Source organism: Gopherus evgoodei, chromosome 2 (genome assembly GCF_007399415.2).
Source record: "Gopherus evgoodei ecotype Sinaloan lineage chromosome 2, rGopEvg1_v1.p, whole genome shotgun sequence".
NCBI classification, from domain to species: domain Eukaryota; kingdom Metazoa; phylum Chordata; order Testudines; family Testudinidae; genus Gopherus; species Gopherus evgoodei.
In genome coordinates this window covers 252097128-252113127 of record NC_044323.1, presented here as the reverse complement: position 1 = coordinate 252113127, position 16000 = coordinate 252097128, and the positions used below count along the sequence as shown (strand labels likewise).

The 16000-nt window shown below is 38.4% G+C and overlaps 1 protein-coding gene across 6 annotated transcripts in view; it reads left to right on the top strand.

Annotated features, from left to right (window-relative positions):
* The window catches only part of RUNX1T1 (RUNX1 partner transcriptional co-repressor 1), a 150557-nt gene that overhangs the window by 14985 nt on the left and 119572 nt on the right, over nt 1-16000 (top strand). For 4 of the 6 annotated variants that reach the window (XM_030553441.1, XM_030553439.1, XM_030553440.1 and 1 more), the window contains one exon: nt 6952-7124. The exons of the other annotated variants lie outside the window; for them this stretch is intronic. In XM_030553441.1, coding sequence (XP_030409301.1) covers nt 7037-7124 — 88 coding nt within the window. In that variant the 5' untranslated portion in view covers nt 6952-7036. The remainder of the gene's footprint in view (nt 1-6951; nt 7125-16000) is intronic. 6 annotated transcript variants of the gene reach the window in all.

The window sequence follows — 16000 nt, the reverse complement described above, 5'->3', positions numbered from 1 at the left end:
ACCACTGGAAAGAAACAAAGCTGAAACTGAAAATACTGTTGCCAAAGTTACAATGTTTATGTCTTTGGAGTTGTAAGCTTCTTCTCCAGTCAAAATGTGTTCTTCTAGAAAACATCTAAATGCACTTGCTTTGTTTTGGAGGTAGTCTCCATTGTCTCCTTCCTCCCACCTCAGCCCTGTGCTGTTATTAGTATCCTGCTGGATTCATTTTGAGACTAGATCCAAATTTGTCCCCAGATGAGAAACAAATTTGTAACATGAATTCTCATCTTTCTTAGATTAGATGGGGATAAGTCATTAGCTCAGGTCTTAATGAAAAATAAGTGATCCATCCCTACAGAATTGTTCATGCTGCACTGCACGTGGTGTTAAGGAATTAAATATGGGTGATATGTTCATATGGTAATGTGTGCTTATACATTTTGGGGGACTCCCGTGGACTTCAGTGGGGCCAGAGTTCCAACCATTACATGAAAGTGCATTAAAAGTACTTTCAAGTAAGACATGCTGTAACGGATTGCAGAATAGTGTTTGTACAGCTGCAATAAACACAACTACAACAGCATTTAGAGAGAATCGATTAATATCTATTACAATCTTTGAGACTTTAGGGCCATGGATGTCCATGGGAGATTTTGCTATTGAGTTCAAAGGATCAAGATCAGGCCTTAAAATTCCATCTGTCCTGGAGAGTGGATTCCATTGAATAACACAGAGATCCTGGTGAAAGTAAGGAAGAAAGACAAAGCAAGGCACTTCCATCATACAGGATGGGTGGCATTTTTTGTTCCAGGACTGTAAGAACATCTTGAAGGAAAGGAAGGAACATTTCTTCCCTGGTGTTTTAAACATTTCCTGGAGCCATGGTCCTTAATTATATGATAAGTGTAGGTTACTGTATGTAAATATATTTTATACTTATAATCAAGTTTTGACTATTTTCATTGCAACTGCAATATTAGTGTCCTTAGATCCTAAAGTGGGCTTCAGTGCTGAGCTGTCTGCCTTTGGAGAATTGGTAAGGGTCTTGATATTTCAAAATGGACATGTCTGCCTGAAGCTAGCTGCCCTTGATAAAGCTTTTGTTAGCTATTTCTTCAGTTTTTAACAGTGAAGAGTAGCAGGAGTTTGTGTATATGAGTTCAAGTAAACCTCTATCCTGATGTAACACTGTCCTTGGAGCCAAAAAATCTTACCACGTTATAGTGAATCCGCGTTATATCGAACTTGCTTTGATCCACCGGAGTGCGCAGTCCCCCCCTCCCACAGAGTGCTGCTTTACCACATTATATCCGAATTTGTGTTATATCAGGTCGCGTTATATTGGGGTAGAGGTGTATATGACTGAAAATATCAGAAGATGTCATAATGTCATATGCATAAAGGCCCATTACAGTATAGCATGGTTCTGAACCACCAGTACATTGCATTATATATTTTTTCTTTTGTAAAGTGTTAGCTCTCATTGAAAGTGATGTGATTTGAATTATCAAAATCATATTAGTTTTTTCTGCCATATGAATTCCATAGGCAATCCCAGGGCCCTTATTCAGGAGAGCAGTCCCATTGTTTTCAATGGGACTGTTTATCTGAAAAAGGTCAGATTCAGGATTAAGCAGTTGGTGAACCACGTTAGTCTCTGAATAATGCCTATGAAATACCACACTGAATTCTGGTATGAAATGAACACGTTATACTAATAATTTTACCTAAAAATAATATATCTAGCAGAAAACTTGCACAATAAAATAATTTCCCGTATTTATTAAGACACTCATTACAACTAATTTCTACCAAGAAAATCAAGTGCACCATTAAAGGCACCTTCATCAAAAGGGAAAGAAGTGTCAGGATACTATAGAGGAACTGATTTTTTTTTTTTAAAGAAGACTTAAGCTTTCTTCTTTTTTGTGTGTGATGAGATCAGCTGACAACAACAGCAGCAACCAAATCATGTTTGCAGCTGGGCAATTACAGTAAACCCTAAGATCTGTGACTGTCAACCAGGAAAACAGATGCCTTCAAAGTTCTGTTTTTCTTCCATGTGGAAGTCATTGGCATGGAACAGATGCCTTCATTTTGGAGAAACCAGCCTCTGGATATAATTGGTTCTCTCTTCTCTTGTTCTCTAGGGACGGTCTCTCACAGATGAAATTAGATAAGGAAAAAAGACACAGACACACAGACAGACAGACACGCACACAAATTACACCAAACAAGAGCTTTCCTGATTCGCTCCATGTTTTATTGCATGGAACTGTTTTACAGCTGGGAGGCTGTATTTTCCTATTTAAATATGTCCTGCATCCTTTACTATATAAATTGTGCAAAATAAAATACATATCTGGTCAAAGTCTGAGAGGGACCGTTAATAATTTAAGCATATTCTGAAGTAAGTCAAGTATACCATGTTCAAATACATATCACTTTTGCTTTAGAAGTAGAATGCTGCACATTGTCGGGAAAAAAGGGTTTTGACTAGCATTTCCTCCAAAACAAAATGTCAAAATAGGCAAGATTTATTTTTTAAGTGCCCCTTTTACCTAAAGAATACATAAAACCAATAGAGTAAAAAGTATTCTAATAAAAAAAAGCCAGTTACATATGAGCATAGAAAACAGCTTATTTTAAGCTTCACATAGGGAATATGAATATTACATAAAATGTCTTTGAAGAACTTGAGTGGAAATGTTTTGTGGTGCACCTCTAGGTTAAACCATGGTAGGATCCATGAGTCCTGTGACAGAATAGGTTAAGTGTCTGTCCTCCCCTTGATGTACATGCCTAACCTAGGCTAAGGCAAATGGGAGTTAGCACTAAGCCAAAGGTGATAGAACTCATTGACCGTTTTTAAAACTTGCAATCCATTCTTATATTGGTCTTTAGTTTGCAGTCCAGTTTAATGACCAATTATAATTACTATCTAAAAAAATAAAGTGAACCTGCACCAGATGACAAACTATATATAGGATTGACATTCCATGATATAGCTTGCGGATGGTAAACCCTTGTAACACTAGGTTGTACTGGCAACATGTTAGGAGCCTGAGGGGTAAACCTATTTTAAAATATATTTACATATTTTTGACTAAAAAGTGCACAAAATTGTAGTACTTGCATCATCTTTGACAGCTGAACAGAAATTGCTTTTTGAGTTCACTAGCAATAAAAACCAACAGGTTGTCAACTTTACTCTCATCCAGCAGTTACAGGATAGGATATCATATGAGTCTTGGGCCACATAATGGACATGATGTAAATTAACAACTTCAGTAATATATAGGCAGATTGTGCTAAATGATGAGTGTCTTGTAGCTCCCACTGAGGTCAGTAAGAATTGGGGGTGCTCAGCACCTCACCATTATATCATGCTTTCATATAGTTAGAATAATGTCCATGTGCTTCAAGTAGAAATTTACGTTTTAATCTGATGACACAACAGCTTTTTTTTTGCAGCCATTTACTTTTCATAAAGAGGGAAGGAAATTCATCAGAATAGGGAGTTCAGCTTTGATTTGAAAACCAAGTTGATTTAAAAAAAAAGGTTTTATTGCTGCATTGCTGAAGAACTACAAATTATGCTAAAGAAAAAATTTAACCAAATGGTGATATAATCCTCTAGAGAAGTGTGCTTAGGTGATGAAGGGATTTTTGGCAATAACTGAGAAATACAGTAATGGGTAACTGCATTTGATTTCTTTTGAGGTTGATTTTGATATGTGTAGTCTTTATATCCTATTAAATTTTCAAAAGATAAACTGATACAAGAATGATTTGCCAGGGCCAATGACTCTTCCTCTTAAAACTTTGGCTCAGCTTATATATTGAGGGGAGAAGGGAGTAAGATAAAAGCATTGTGAATATGAGGTTAACCGAATTCAAATAGAAGGCTCTCTCAAGTTATTGCATTCCTTAGAAAATAAATACATTTCGCATATGGTTAACATTGATCAAAAAAGTGTTCTGTATGCCAGTGATTACATTCCCATCTGTGATTAAGGTTTTCTGTCTGCATCTGGTTTTCACATTATATTTCTGTAACAAGAATCCTTTATATGGCAGAGTTCACTCTCTGTATTTTGTATTAGCTGCAGCTTGAACTACTGCACGGATCGCAGATTTACACATGTGGTTTTCATTACTTCATACCATTGAAAAAAAGTAATATTTGTTGGGAATGTATGTTTTCCACAATTTCCATGGTAATACAACATGTTGAGCTTTTTTAATAACAGTCTTGTAGGACTACAAATTGTTTGAGGCATTCTGCTTTGAGTGGAATTTAGCTTTCAGAGCACTTTGCATGTACATTCTAGTAACAAGAATTTATAAATCAAGAGGCAAAAAGTGACAACATATATAACCATACCATAGATTTATCAGAATACTATTATCACTTTGGAAAGTGTAGCACATACAAAGAGTGCACAAGAGGATGGAACAGAAAACTAGTAGGAAGATAAAACATATTTAAAAAAAATAGGATGAGAGGATATAATTTTTAAAAGGAAGATACTCAAAATACATTATCTTGTGCAGGAAGAGTTTTCTAACCCCCCCCCCCCTGAAAAGGAATTCACTATTCAGTAGATTCAAATAAAATGTTATATGTTGCCTAAATGAACATAGTTAAACGTGTTTATTGTGGCAAGATTAGTAGATTAACAAAAGATGGATACATCCCGTTAAAAGATTAATTGTAATAATGTTAAATACAAAATATGAGATGAATGCTTCAAGTCTGCCATAAGTCCAGATTTAGGTAATGGATGTGGACTCACCTTCCTAAACAGTTGTAGGGTGCCTATGTAATTACAAAAGTCTCTCTATAAAGTGTGTTCCGTACTCTATTTACTGAAATACCTAGACACTAGCACTATAACTGGATTAAAGATAACACTTCAAGCAGTTATCCTGGAATTCTGTTAGGCAATAATGTTATTCAGAGTAAGTTTTTATCTGTTTCCCTTACTACAAGCCAGATTTTACTATCCTAATGCTGAGTAGAAACTTATTTCTGGAACAATCTCAGTGAAATCAATAGGACTTCTTGCTCAGTAAAATACTCCTAGTATGAGCAAGAGCAGTGGGTCTCAAACTTTTTTTACTGGCGACCCCTTTCACACGGCAAGTCTTTGAGTTTGATCCCTCTAATACATTAAAAATACTTTTTAATATATTTAACACCATTATAAATGCTGGAGGCAAGTAGGGCTTGGGGTGGAGGTTGACAGCTCGTGACCCCCCACGTAATGACCTCACGACTCCCTGAGGAGTCCTGACTCCCACTTTGAGAACCCCTTAGCAAGAGTGTCAGAATCAGGCCCTAAGTGTTCATTTAAAAATACCTCACAATAATGTATACATCCATGGAAATATAAGGTATTTTATATCAAGGATCATTTGAAAAAAAGCATACAATTAATGTTAGAGGATAGATAAGAAAGGAACTTTTATTGCCTTTTAGATAAATATGGTAACAAGCGCAGAGTTTGGTAAATAGCAATAAACATATTTTTATAGAGATAATTACTGCTTGCAAGCGGAATACCCTAGCCATACTTCAGTGGTCATTTTCAAATTGCCAATGTCAAAATGCTACATCTAAAGCTTAAAGTTGGGTCCAGTACTGCCGTCCTGACTTTCATTGTAATTTTCATTGAAATCAATAGAAGTTTGGCTGGAAGACTGAGACCAAAACTGAGTGTAAACTCAAGGAAGTACTGTAAATAATAAACTTTTTCATGTAAGGAATTTATATATATATATTTTTTATTTAATAAAATGTTTATAGTTTCTGATGTAAATATGAATTGATAATTTGAAAATGGGCCCATGTACATATTTTGTGCAATAAGATCCAAGCCAGAGGAAATGCTGGGCCAGATTTTCAATTACTTGCATGTAGTTGTGCCCAGACCTGTTTGCATGCTTAATTTATGTCCTCAGATACCGGATCCGTAGATGCAGATTGAAGCATGTATGTAACTGTGTGTGCCTAACTCTGAAAATCTTTCTGTCCTACCATAATTAGAAAGGCCTGTAAAACATAGCATTGTCTTGGAAAAGCTGACTATCTTAACTATAGCAATGTCAGATCTTCCTGTTGTAATATAGATGAATATTAACCATGACGTATCTTAGGGTATGGCTACACTTGAAACTTCAAAGCGCTGCCGTGGCAGCGCTTTGAAGTGTGAGTGTGGTCGCAGCGACAGCACTGGGAGAGAGCTCTCCCAGCGCTGCACGTAAACCACATCCTCTGCGGGTGTAGCTTGCAGTGCTGGGAGCCATGCTCCCAGCGCTGCGGCACTGATTACACTGAGGCTTTACAGCGCTGTATCTTGCAGCGCTCAGGGGGGTGTTTTTTCACACCACTGAGCATGAAAGTTGCAGCGCTGTAAAGCGCCAGTGTAGCCAAGCCCTTCGTAGCCCAGTTTTGAGGTGGTTGGGGTGGTTTTTCAGAGGTGGGAGGAGCATGACTTTTGATCTCCCATTATTTGGAATTTATTTACTCATAAGAAGAGACAACAGTGTTGTGTGTAATGTAAAGATCATAACACATAGCACATTAGGTTAAGAGGTGATTGTGTAGTGTGTCTGTTGGACCAGGTAAAGTATTTATTATTATTTTATGTGAAATATATTAGAAACACCTTTTTGAAAAACGAGTTAGGGATGAGATGATGACATGTAGACTGCATTCGTCCTTTGTTTGATTACTGTCTATAGCATGGACTGTTGTAAAGTGTTAATTTATAAAACAGCTTTTCTACAAATAATTAATAAAATTTATTTGAGAAAATGTGGGTAATGATTGCTTTAGAATGACAGCATTTATCTCTGTTCCTTTTAAAAAAAAGTCCTGCTGTTATGCAAATAAAGGGGTGTGGTGCTTCAAACTGGCTGTGATATGTGCTTCTTTTTTTTTTCATTTGTTGTTGTCAATAGCAAAGATTGATCTCTGGGCTGGTGAACATAATATCTGTCCCAGTCAGAAAAGGAGAGAGGAAATTAGCAGAGCGATTGGTGGAGAATGATATCTGTCAAAAGAAACACTTGGAGAGCACTGAGTTTAGTGATAGGTGACTGCCGGAAAAAAGGGAACTTTGAATTTTGTCAAGGTAAGGAAAAGATAAATATTTGATTTTTATAATTTACATAACTATTTTTAATTACCATACCTTGCCTTGTAAACTGTAATTAAAAAAAGAAATTTCCTCTCGCAGCCCCATATCAGCCTCCAAAAAGCCTTCATCAAATTTCATGTTTCATATCCGTGACTTTGTTTTAATATCATTGGAGAAGAATCCAGGACAAATGGAAAAATGTCAGCATCGTACTTTCCTAATGCCCTGTCCATTCTACAAATTCAGCCACATCTGGAAAACAATTATACAATATGAGTATCCCCTAATCTGGTTACAAACATGGCTTTAGCCAGGTTATGAAGCATGGTTAAGGTCCCATCAGCATTACAAATTGGAACAATGTTTGGAAACAGGGCATGTGGCAACTGTAACCAGGTTTGCGGACATGGATGTATTTATGGTGTAGACAGGATATTAGGCAAATACATCACAGAGGGAATCCATGATAGATTTGAATAACAAGATATCAAGTCTGGATATTTTTCTGTTTCTGTCATGGAATACTCTTTGGTGACTTAAAAAATCTGATATGTGTAAAACAAAACTTGGAGTTTAAGTGTGAAAGCTATACCACAGTTCCAGTGTTTATTGTAAGTAAGAAATGGTGTTTTCTGAAACAGTTGTCTAGAGAGCAGAATAACTAAATATTTATTAAATGGATTTTAAATAATTCTGGGTAAACAGGTAAGCTTTTCAGAATGGGAGCCTTTCTTTGTTCAAGCAGATGGTATAAAAGTATAGTATACAACAAGCATAGGCCCAAATCCTGCAGTCCATAGGGTCAACTCTCATTGGTTTCAAGTCTTAGACACTTTAGTTTTAAATGCAGCTAAATCCTATTATATCACTTTGTGTCTCAGCTCTCTTCTACCCCATTACCACAGCGGTAATCCTTTGTGAAATTCATCCCTGTTCAGAGGGCCAACAGAAGGCCTTCATCACCACTTTAAAACCCTAGATAGTGTGGAGAGTTGGTGCGGGTTTTGTGCACTGGGGTAAATGCCCCCTTTAAAATAATTTAAAAAACAGAATTGGGATTCTAAATTTAATTCTAATTCCTAGGTCAGTCCTAAGCAAGCAAGCTGCTTCTCTGTGCTTCTGATTTCCATAGCTGGCTTTGGAGGAAGAATTAATTCCCCTCTACCAGGGTTTCTCCTCCCGTATATATTATATGTTTTTATTGCTAAAGTGAAAAGGTTTTCCCAGCTATTTGCTCTCTTATCTTTCTGTTATGGACTGTTTTTCATAGTGGAACAGTACTTTGCATATATCTTCCTCCAATATTGTTTTTATAGAGGATTTTTAAAAACAAATTATATGTAAAATTAAGGCGTTTCATGTCTGAAGTATACCACAGTAGCAGTCTAATGGATAGTTTATTGTGGTTTATTGCTAATACAGCACATGTAGGAGAAATGGAAATGGACTGCAAGGCAGAATGCATGTCTTCTAATGTTCTTCATTCCTGTTGTTGCTGCATAGTGATGTGGCTGAAATTTACTTCATCCTCATAAAGCCTGAATGATCTTGCTTTATGCCAATGAAGTGGTCTGATTGGATGGGGAGAATGTGAAATTAACCTCCTTAGCCATGGTCAGGTCAAGCTGCCGGTACAACTCCTAGTGTGTATGCATTTATGTCAATATAAAGTCATTTTATACCAGTGTAGCTTATTCCCCTTTCTATACAGTAATAGTTAATCTGGTATATAGTACCTCTATCCGTATACAACTGGATATAACTGCATCTACTCTAGGGGTGTTGTACTGCTTTAACTATGCAACTTTCTAATATAGGCAAGGTCTTAACATGTGAATACTAACCTCTTTCATGGATAAGCTGCTCTATAGCTACTTAGATAAGAGACACATTGATTGGTAGTTGTTAGCATTGTTAGATCTTTGTCAGAGCTGGGATGCTCATCAACTGCTGAAAGTCAGGCCACTTAGCAAGGTGCCTAAATACACGTGTATGTGCCTAACTGTAAGCACCTTAATTTGAAAAGTTTGGCCAGTGACCTTAAACTTTCAGTAAGTTCTGGGTTTAAATGTTGCTGAACAAGTTAAGAAGTTGGCCGAGAATGGAATCTTATGTCGTCTGAAATCGAATAATGACTGTATATCATCTGGATCTAGATAACTTTGTCCCATAATTGCAATGTATCTAGCCACCTTCATCCCAGTTTCACAAATGTATTTAATCCCTGTTCAGGTGGGAAGACATTGCCTTTTCCGATGGATGTTGAAGGGTATAGATTTCATCTGGTTGTTCATGAAAAATAGAGATGGGTCAGGGACCAATCCATGCTGGTCTGTCTGCAATAACCTTGGTAATAATGCCAACATTATAAAGCAAAATATTTTACTTATTGCTTGATACCAGTATCTGATAAAGACAACCTAAAAAGACGGTGGAGTCAAGTTAACCTCCTAAATGGCTTCCATTCCTTTTATATTCTTCTTATTACACTAAACTCCTTTCATTTGTGATAAGCATGCATCCTCACCCTTGGTTTTGCTACTTCACTGTCTTTTATTTATGTATTTATTTATTTTGCCCTTTATATTAGTAGTTGCTTGCCTGCATAAATCTCTCTAAGGCTACAATTTAAATAAAAAGCCTTTAGCATATAACAGATGTATAAGAGTACCTTGGGATAAATGTATTATAGATAGAGAACCATCATCACGCCCCTTACAAACAGATTTTCATCTGTTAATGTGGTGCACACCTGTGGCTTGTTGGCATTATTCTTGATTGCAGTGTAGGAGATCTTAATGAAAAACAAAGATGGATGACAAGAGCACACATGGGTTATTTCACTCATCATAAGAAAGTCAGATTGCTAATGTGTCATTTTTGTGTGTACAGAAAACCACTGCTCATGACTTCCAAAAATACATTTTTTCTATAAGTAAAGTTGATAGAACAGTTGTAAGTGGTGACCATTCTGTTCAGTTTACTTTCTGAGCCAATAGGAAAGTACTGGGCAGGAATCCAGTTTTTGAAATACAAAGAAAATAGCCTATAATCTATATAAAACATTGGAGGGAGGAGAGGAAAAGAGAAAACTCAGAGAGAAGAATTAAATTTTGAAGGCAACAATGGTCAAAAGTAGAAAGTGTAGAGAATGTGTGTATGTAGAAAATATATAGCATAAGTTCAGCATGTATGTCTGAGTGCATTTACTGTATATGAGAGTGTGTGTAATATAAATATGGATTTTCATAGAAATTCTAATTTGAAAGAAATATATTTTCAGTAATCTCGAAGGTGCAGATTGTTTGCTTTCACAAATTTATATCTTTATTAATAATTGAAACAAAGTGATTTCAAGTTATTTTTTCAAAAAGATTTTCTGAGTTTGCAGAGAGGTTTTGTTTTGTTTTTCTTTCTCTCCTTGTAATATTCTAGGGCTCTGATAACATTAATGGGTTTGCCCCACATGGAGCTTTGAGTGTATTGTACCACTGCTCACTGATCCCAGGTCAGTGTGATGCGTGAAATCAATTTATTTGAATCTCTTTGCCTCTATAGGAATTTGGCAGCATGCCAGTTGTTTTCATTTAATGTTCTTTGTGTTCAACACAGACAAGCAGGCATGTTTTTGTATTCCTCTCTTTTGGTCTCTGTCTTTCAGCCAATATTCTAGTCTATGGATTTTCAAAAGAAGCAGGAATATGTTATGCATTTTTAAAAATCATTTTGTGTAAACATTATTTTAAAATAATAGAAATGAGTTCAGTCAGAAAGCAATCTCTGTGTTTACTACAGCAAGCAATTTAGAAATTATTAGCTAATAAGTCCAGATTTTAAATTCCTTGGGGAGGAAAGAGTGAAAATATGAAACCATTTTTCTAGTTTACAGCTCTATATGATATATCAACATGTTCTCAGACTAAAACATCCCCAGTAATGAGGATTAAATTACAGTAACTTCATTTTTAAAATATTAAACAATGGTTGGGCAAATCATAAACCACTCACTTTTCAAAAGTAATTTTATTTAGGATGATGAGCCCAATAAAAGCATATACCTATAGGGTTCCTTCCCTCCCCCTGTGGGCACATAATTTAGCATATCATCCACCTACTGCTTCTGTTACAATTATGTATAAAAGGAATGGGGATATCAATCAGAATGTAACCATTTCTTTCCCTTTTTTTTTAAAGGAGGCAGCAAGGCTGGTGGGACTTTGCAAGTAATTTAGTCTTCCTAAATTAGAAAAAAATAAGACAGCAGCACACATTACCAGAGAGGACTTGTTATAGAGCTTAGCATTGCAGGGTGGGGGCAAGAAAGAGAGAGAGTAGAAGATTCTGTTGATGCTCCAGGCAGTTCTTGCGGAAGTTGATATGCAGAACCATGGAGCCACAGCACCGGGGTCAGACTCGTACACATCAGCCCTGCTTCCTTGTTTAATTACCTGAAGAGCAAAACATCCAGGCTGAGAGTGTGTGAAAATCCAGTATCTCAAACAGCAGTTTGTTGCTCTGACATCCTGCAAGGCTAGCCCTGTCTGTCCACAAACGTCAGGGCTGGTTCCTGACAGCAGGCTATCTCTGCCAGGCCTGAGTTCCTTTCATTCAGGAGGCATTGTGTGGAAGAGGGTTTGGTCAGGAATTTGAGGTTCCTGCCGGTGCTGTTCTCCCAGCCTGGACAACACTCTGACAGATAGGCCTGATTTAAAAAAAAAAAAGATTAAAAAAAATTGGCTCTTTTCAGTCTTTCCCTTAAAATTCTGGCATTGGTGTAATGCTGACTACAACAATACCAACAAAATGTTAACTCGTTCATTTCTGGGTTTTCAGTATTTTCCTTTCTATCTAGATTTTTTTTTCTTTTCTTAAGTTCTTTAAAAAATGTTTTTGAACTGAAATCCTTGGAAGAGCAGCACAATAATTTGAATGGGTTTTGTGCCATATAATAAATAAACAAAACATTGAGAATGTTAAAAATCTTTGTACTAGCCATCTTACTAATTCAATAAGAATATTTAGCACATTGAACTTTTCATCTCCAAAGTACTTTGCTGCATTCATTTTATTCCACGTGAGAAATAAAATAAAGAAGGATATTTAATGGTGCATGTCAGAGCAATGGTGAGAGGCTGTCAGCACTTCCATTCTTAAAATTCATGATTTTTCTAGGAGTTCTAACTTAGTGTTCCATTTACAATACAGTACAATAACTTTGGACTAATTCCTACTATCCTTAGCCGTATTTAGTAGTAGCTTTACTCTAAGTTGTTTCATTGATTTCTGTATAGTTATCCTTGGAGTTAAGTCTTGATCCTGCAAATATCTGGGTACATGCTTAAACTTAAGCGTTTGCCAGATCAAGGCCTAAGGCCTTATTCAATATGAATAAAGATGTCAGGGTCTAGCCCTTTAATAGGACTATTTGCATGAGTAAGGCAGAGCAATACATATAGCATACCCACTTGTAGTCGAGTGGGCTTAAAATGTAAATATAAATAGATATATAAACTACTGTTTAAGACAGAAGTAGAAAGAAATACAGAGGGCATGAATCTACTTTGATTTACTCTGGTTTAACTTGAGTGATTTCCATGGATTTATATGGCTGTGAGCAGAACCAAGTCCAAAGAAATCTTTGTGGTTTCAGTTGTCTTTTCTCCATTCCCGTAACTTCACCATGACTTCATTTTATTACATTTTTATTAGTCTACTCTTTGCACACCTTCCATCAGTGGGAGTTTTCCTGCATAGGGACTGCAGGAGTTGACTCTTTCATGGGCTAGTGACATTTGGATATTTTGGTGAGTGGGGTGGAAATTGCCTGTGCAGTAATTTGTTTTTTCCAAGTATTTTTCATTAGGACTTCTTCATGCAAATGTAAAGGCATACTGTGCTCTTGATGCACATGCATAAACTCCCATTAGCATGAAGGGGATTTACGTGATTCATCGAGAGGAGAACGTAACCTTCAGTGCGCATCCACAGCTGCAAGTAAACGATAGTGTAATAGGACCAAAAGAGTCATTATGATCTATTGTGTCACTAATCCTCCATCTAAGAAGGATTTGCAGGAGAGACTGTAACAAAAGAGCCGTTACAGTATACCAGATCGATAATCATGTTCTAAAAAGCTCTTAAATATGTGCATAATCCCTCACTTTGATAATCAAGTCCATAATTCTTATTTACACTAAGGTCCACTTACATTGCTATGGCAGTGTAATGGGCTTTAAAGTTGATGTGAGTTACACTTAGGCCTGAGCTACACTAGCGGGGGGGTTCGAACTAAGAAATGCAACTTCACGTAGCTGAAGTCGAAGTATCTTAGTTTGACTTACCTGGCCGTCCTCACGGTGGCACGTCGACTGCCGCGGCGCCCCCGTCGACTCCACTTACTCCTCCTGCCGAGGTGGAATACGGGCATTGATTAGCAGATCGATTTATCATGTCCAGACGAGACACGATAAATTGATCCCTGATACATCGAACACTACCCGCCGACCTGGCAGGTAGTATAGGCGAACCCTTACAGCCAGCTGGAGGCCTCTACACAGTCAGGGTGCTGTAAAGGAGCCTAAGTATAAATAAGAATTGGGTTGTATGCATCTACATCATTAAAAATTGAGTTGTTGTACTCTATGGTGACTATGATGTTCCTGTGGTGTATGTGCAAGTATGTGCGTTTATATGGATATGCAAATTTTATTTCTATCTATTTATAAAACCTAAACAAACACCTTTCTAGTTTCAAGTTCACGGTACAATAGCGCAATGATCTGCTCATCCCGTTACAACAAATAAATGCACACCAGCATATAAAATAATACAATAAAATTCCTGCACCAAAGACATAATGAAAATAATCATAACCCCTTCTCTACTACACCTGAAAGATTGGGGAGGAAAAAGTAGGCCTTTTTCACTGCCCATATTCAAGACCATCTCAGAGAGAATGTCCTTAAAACAACTTTCTATATTTTAAATCGAGGGACTCCTGCTTGAGTGCCTCTGCTGATCATAGCTGTTGCAGTATTAGATAGATAAAGTTAGATAGCAAGTCCCAAACCATTTAGGGCTTTATATGTTAAAACAAGCATCTTGACACTTACTGACAGTCAGTTCAGAGGACCTCATGGTATTAATTTGTGTAAATTGCTCTCTGTATGAGACTCCACTTAATCACCTCTAGCTTTGGATCTTGCTTCTGTTTCTCAATGGCCACAATATAGCCCCATGTAGAGCACATCACAGTCATCTGATTTGATCTAGACGTAATATTTAAGCCACTGTCTTTTCTACCCCTATAACAAAGAAACAAAAATTAAGGAAGTTGACACAAAAGACTAAGCTAGGAGTCATCCTAGGCTGCAAAATACGCAGAAACCACAGTCCTTTACATCAACCCATTTTCATCCTCATGAGAGAGCGTGTTGTGCTGTCCCATCAGATATCACTAATAGCACTATACACAAGGGGCCAAATTCTGTGCTAACTCTCTCCATTGTGCATGTCTGTAGAAGTTAAGTTGGCATGTTAACCCAGTGTTAGATGTTGTAGTACTTCTAGTGTTTAATACAAATTTACCTTTTGCTGATAGCACATAAAACATTAGAACCTGAAACTGCTGCCACCTTCCAATCCTAGAAGTGCTTGTCAAAGAGAGGAAAAGGATGGGATCCACAAAAGTATTTAGGGACTTAAACCCCAGACTTGGGCAGCTAAGTCCCTGTTTTAGGCACCTACATTCCAGTTTTGGCTCCACTGGGATCACAAACTCTGCCGTAACCCTGTAGGCCCCTAAACTCACTGGAGCCAGGGCCGTCCTTAGCCATAGGCAGAATAGGCAGCTGCCTAGGGTACCAAAAGGTCTGGGGGCACCGCCTCTGCCGGGAGCCCAGACAGAGGGGAAGCAGTGGAGCATGTAAGAGCAGGGCTGCTGGGTCCTAGAGAGAGCCGAATGCAGCACAGTCTGAGGGAGGAGATTGGCTGCTGGGAAGTCTCTGGGAAGGGGTAGGGGAAGGAACTCACCTGCAGGGGTGGCAGCTTATAGGGGCTCAAGGTGCTCAAGCACCAGGAATATTCAAGGCTGGGGGCTGTGCTCCACCAATATTTGGAGCTGGGTTTCTCCTCTGCCCCCACCTCGGAACTTCCCTGGCTGAAAGAAAACAGCCAGTGCCTCTCTCCTTTGTTTGGGCTGCTTTTGCCTAAGGCTATAGAGATCATTGGGAGGCAGCCTCTTGGAGCACTGGGGGAGGGGAAGAGGAAGAGAGGAGGGGGAAGGAGGCACACACATGCTTGGGAGCTCTCTCCCCCGCCCCCCCCCGGCACTCAGTGGCAGCAGCAGGGATGGGGAGGCCACACATGATGGCAACTCCCCCGCCCTGGTACCCATCATAGGGGAGGCGAGTGGGCTTTCTGGACCTGAGAGTCACTAGGAGCATGTGCAGTGACTGTGGTGCAGAGTGAATGTGCTGCGGGTGGGGGGCAGGAGAGAGAGGAGGGGTCCCTTCCCTGGAGCTTGCTTCTGCCAGTAAGGAGGGGGGAGAGTCCTCTCTGGCCCCAGCCCTGGGCAGCCTGTCTGCATCTCAAGTTCCTTATCCCGAGCCCTGCCCCACCCCAGAGCCTGCGCCCCCAGCACCCCAACCCTGAGCACTCTGCTGCAGTGTGAACCCCTCATCCCTAGCCCCATCCCAGAGCCCTCACTTGAGGGGAAAAACATGCAACTTAAATTTAGTGGTCAGTTTGGAGTATCATTGTGTTTAGCACAATACTTGATTATTTTACACCCTTTAAAGTATACAGGTGTTACAAAGTGGGAATGTTCTTAATGTTTTCTCTGAATACTGTGTGGGTGCCTCAGTTTCCCC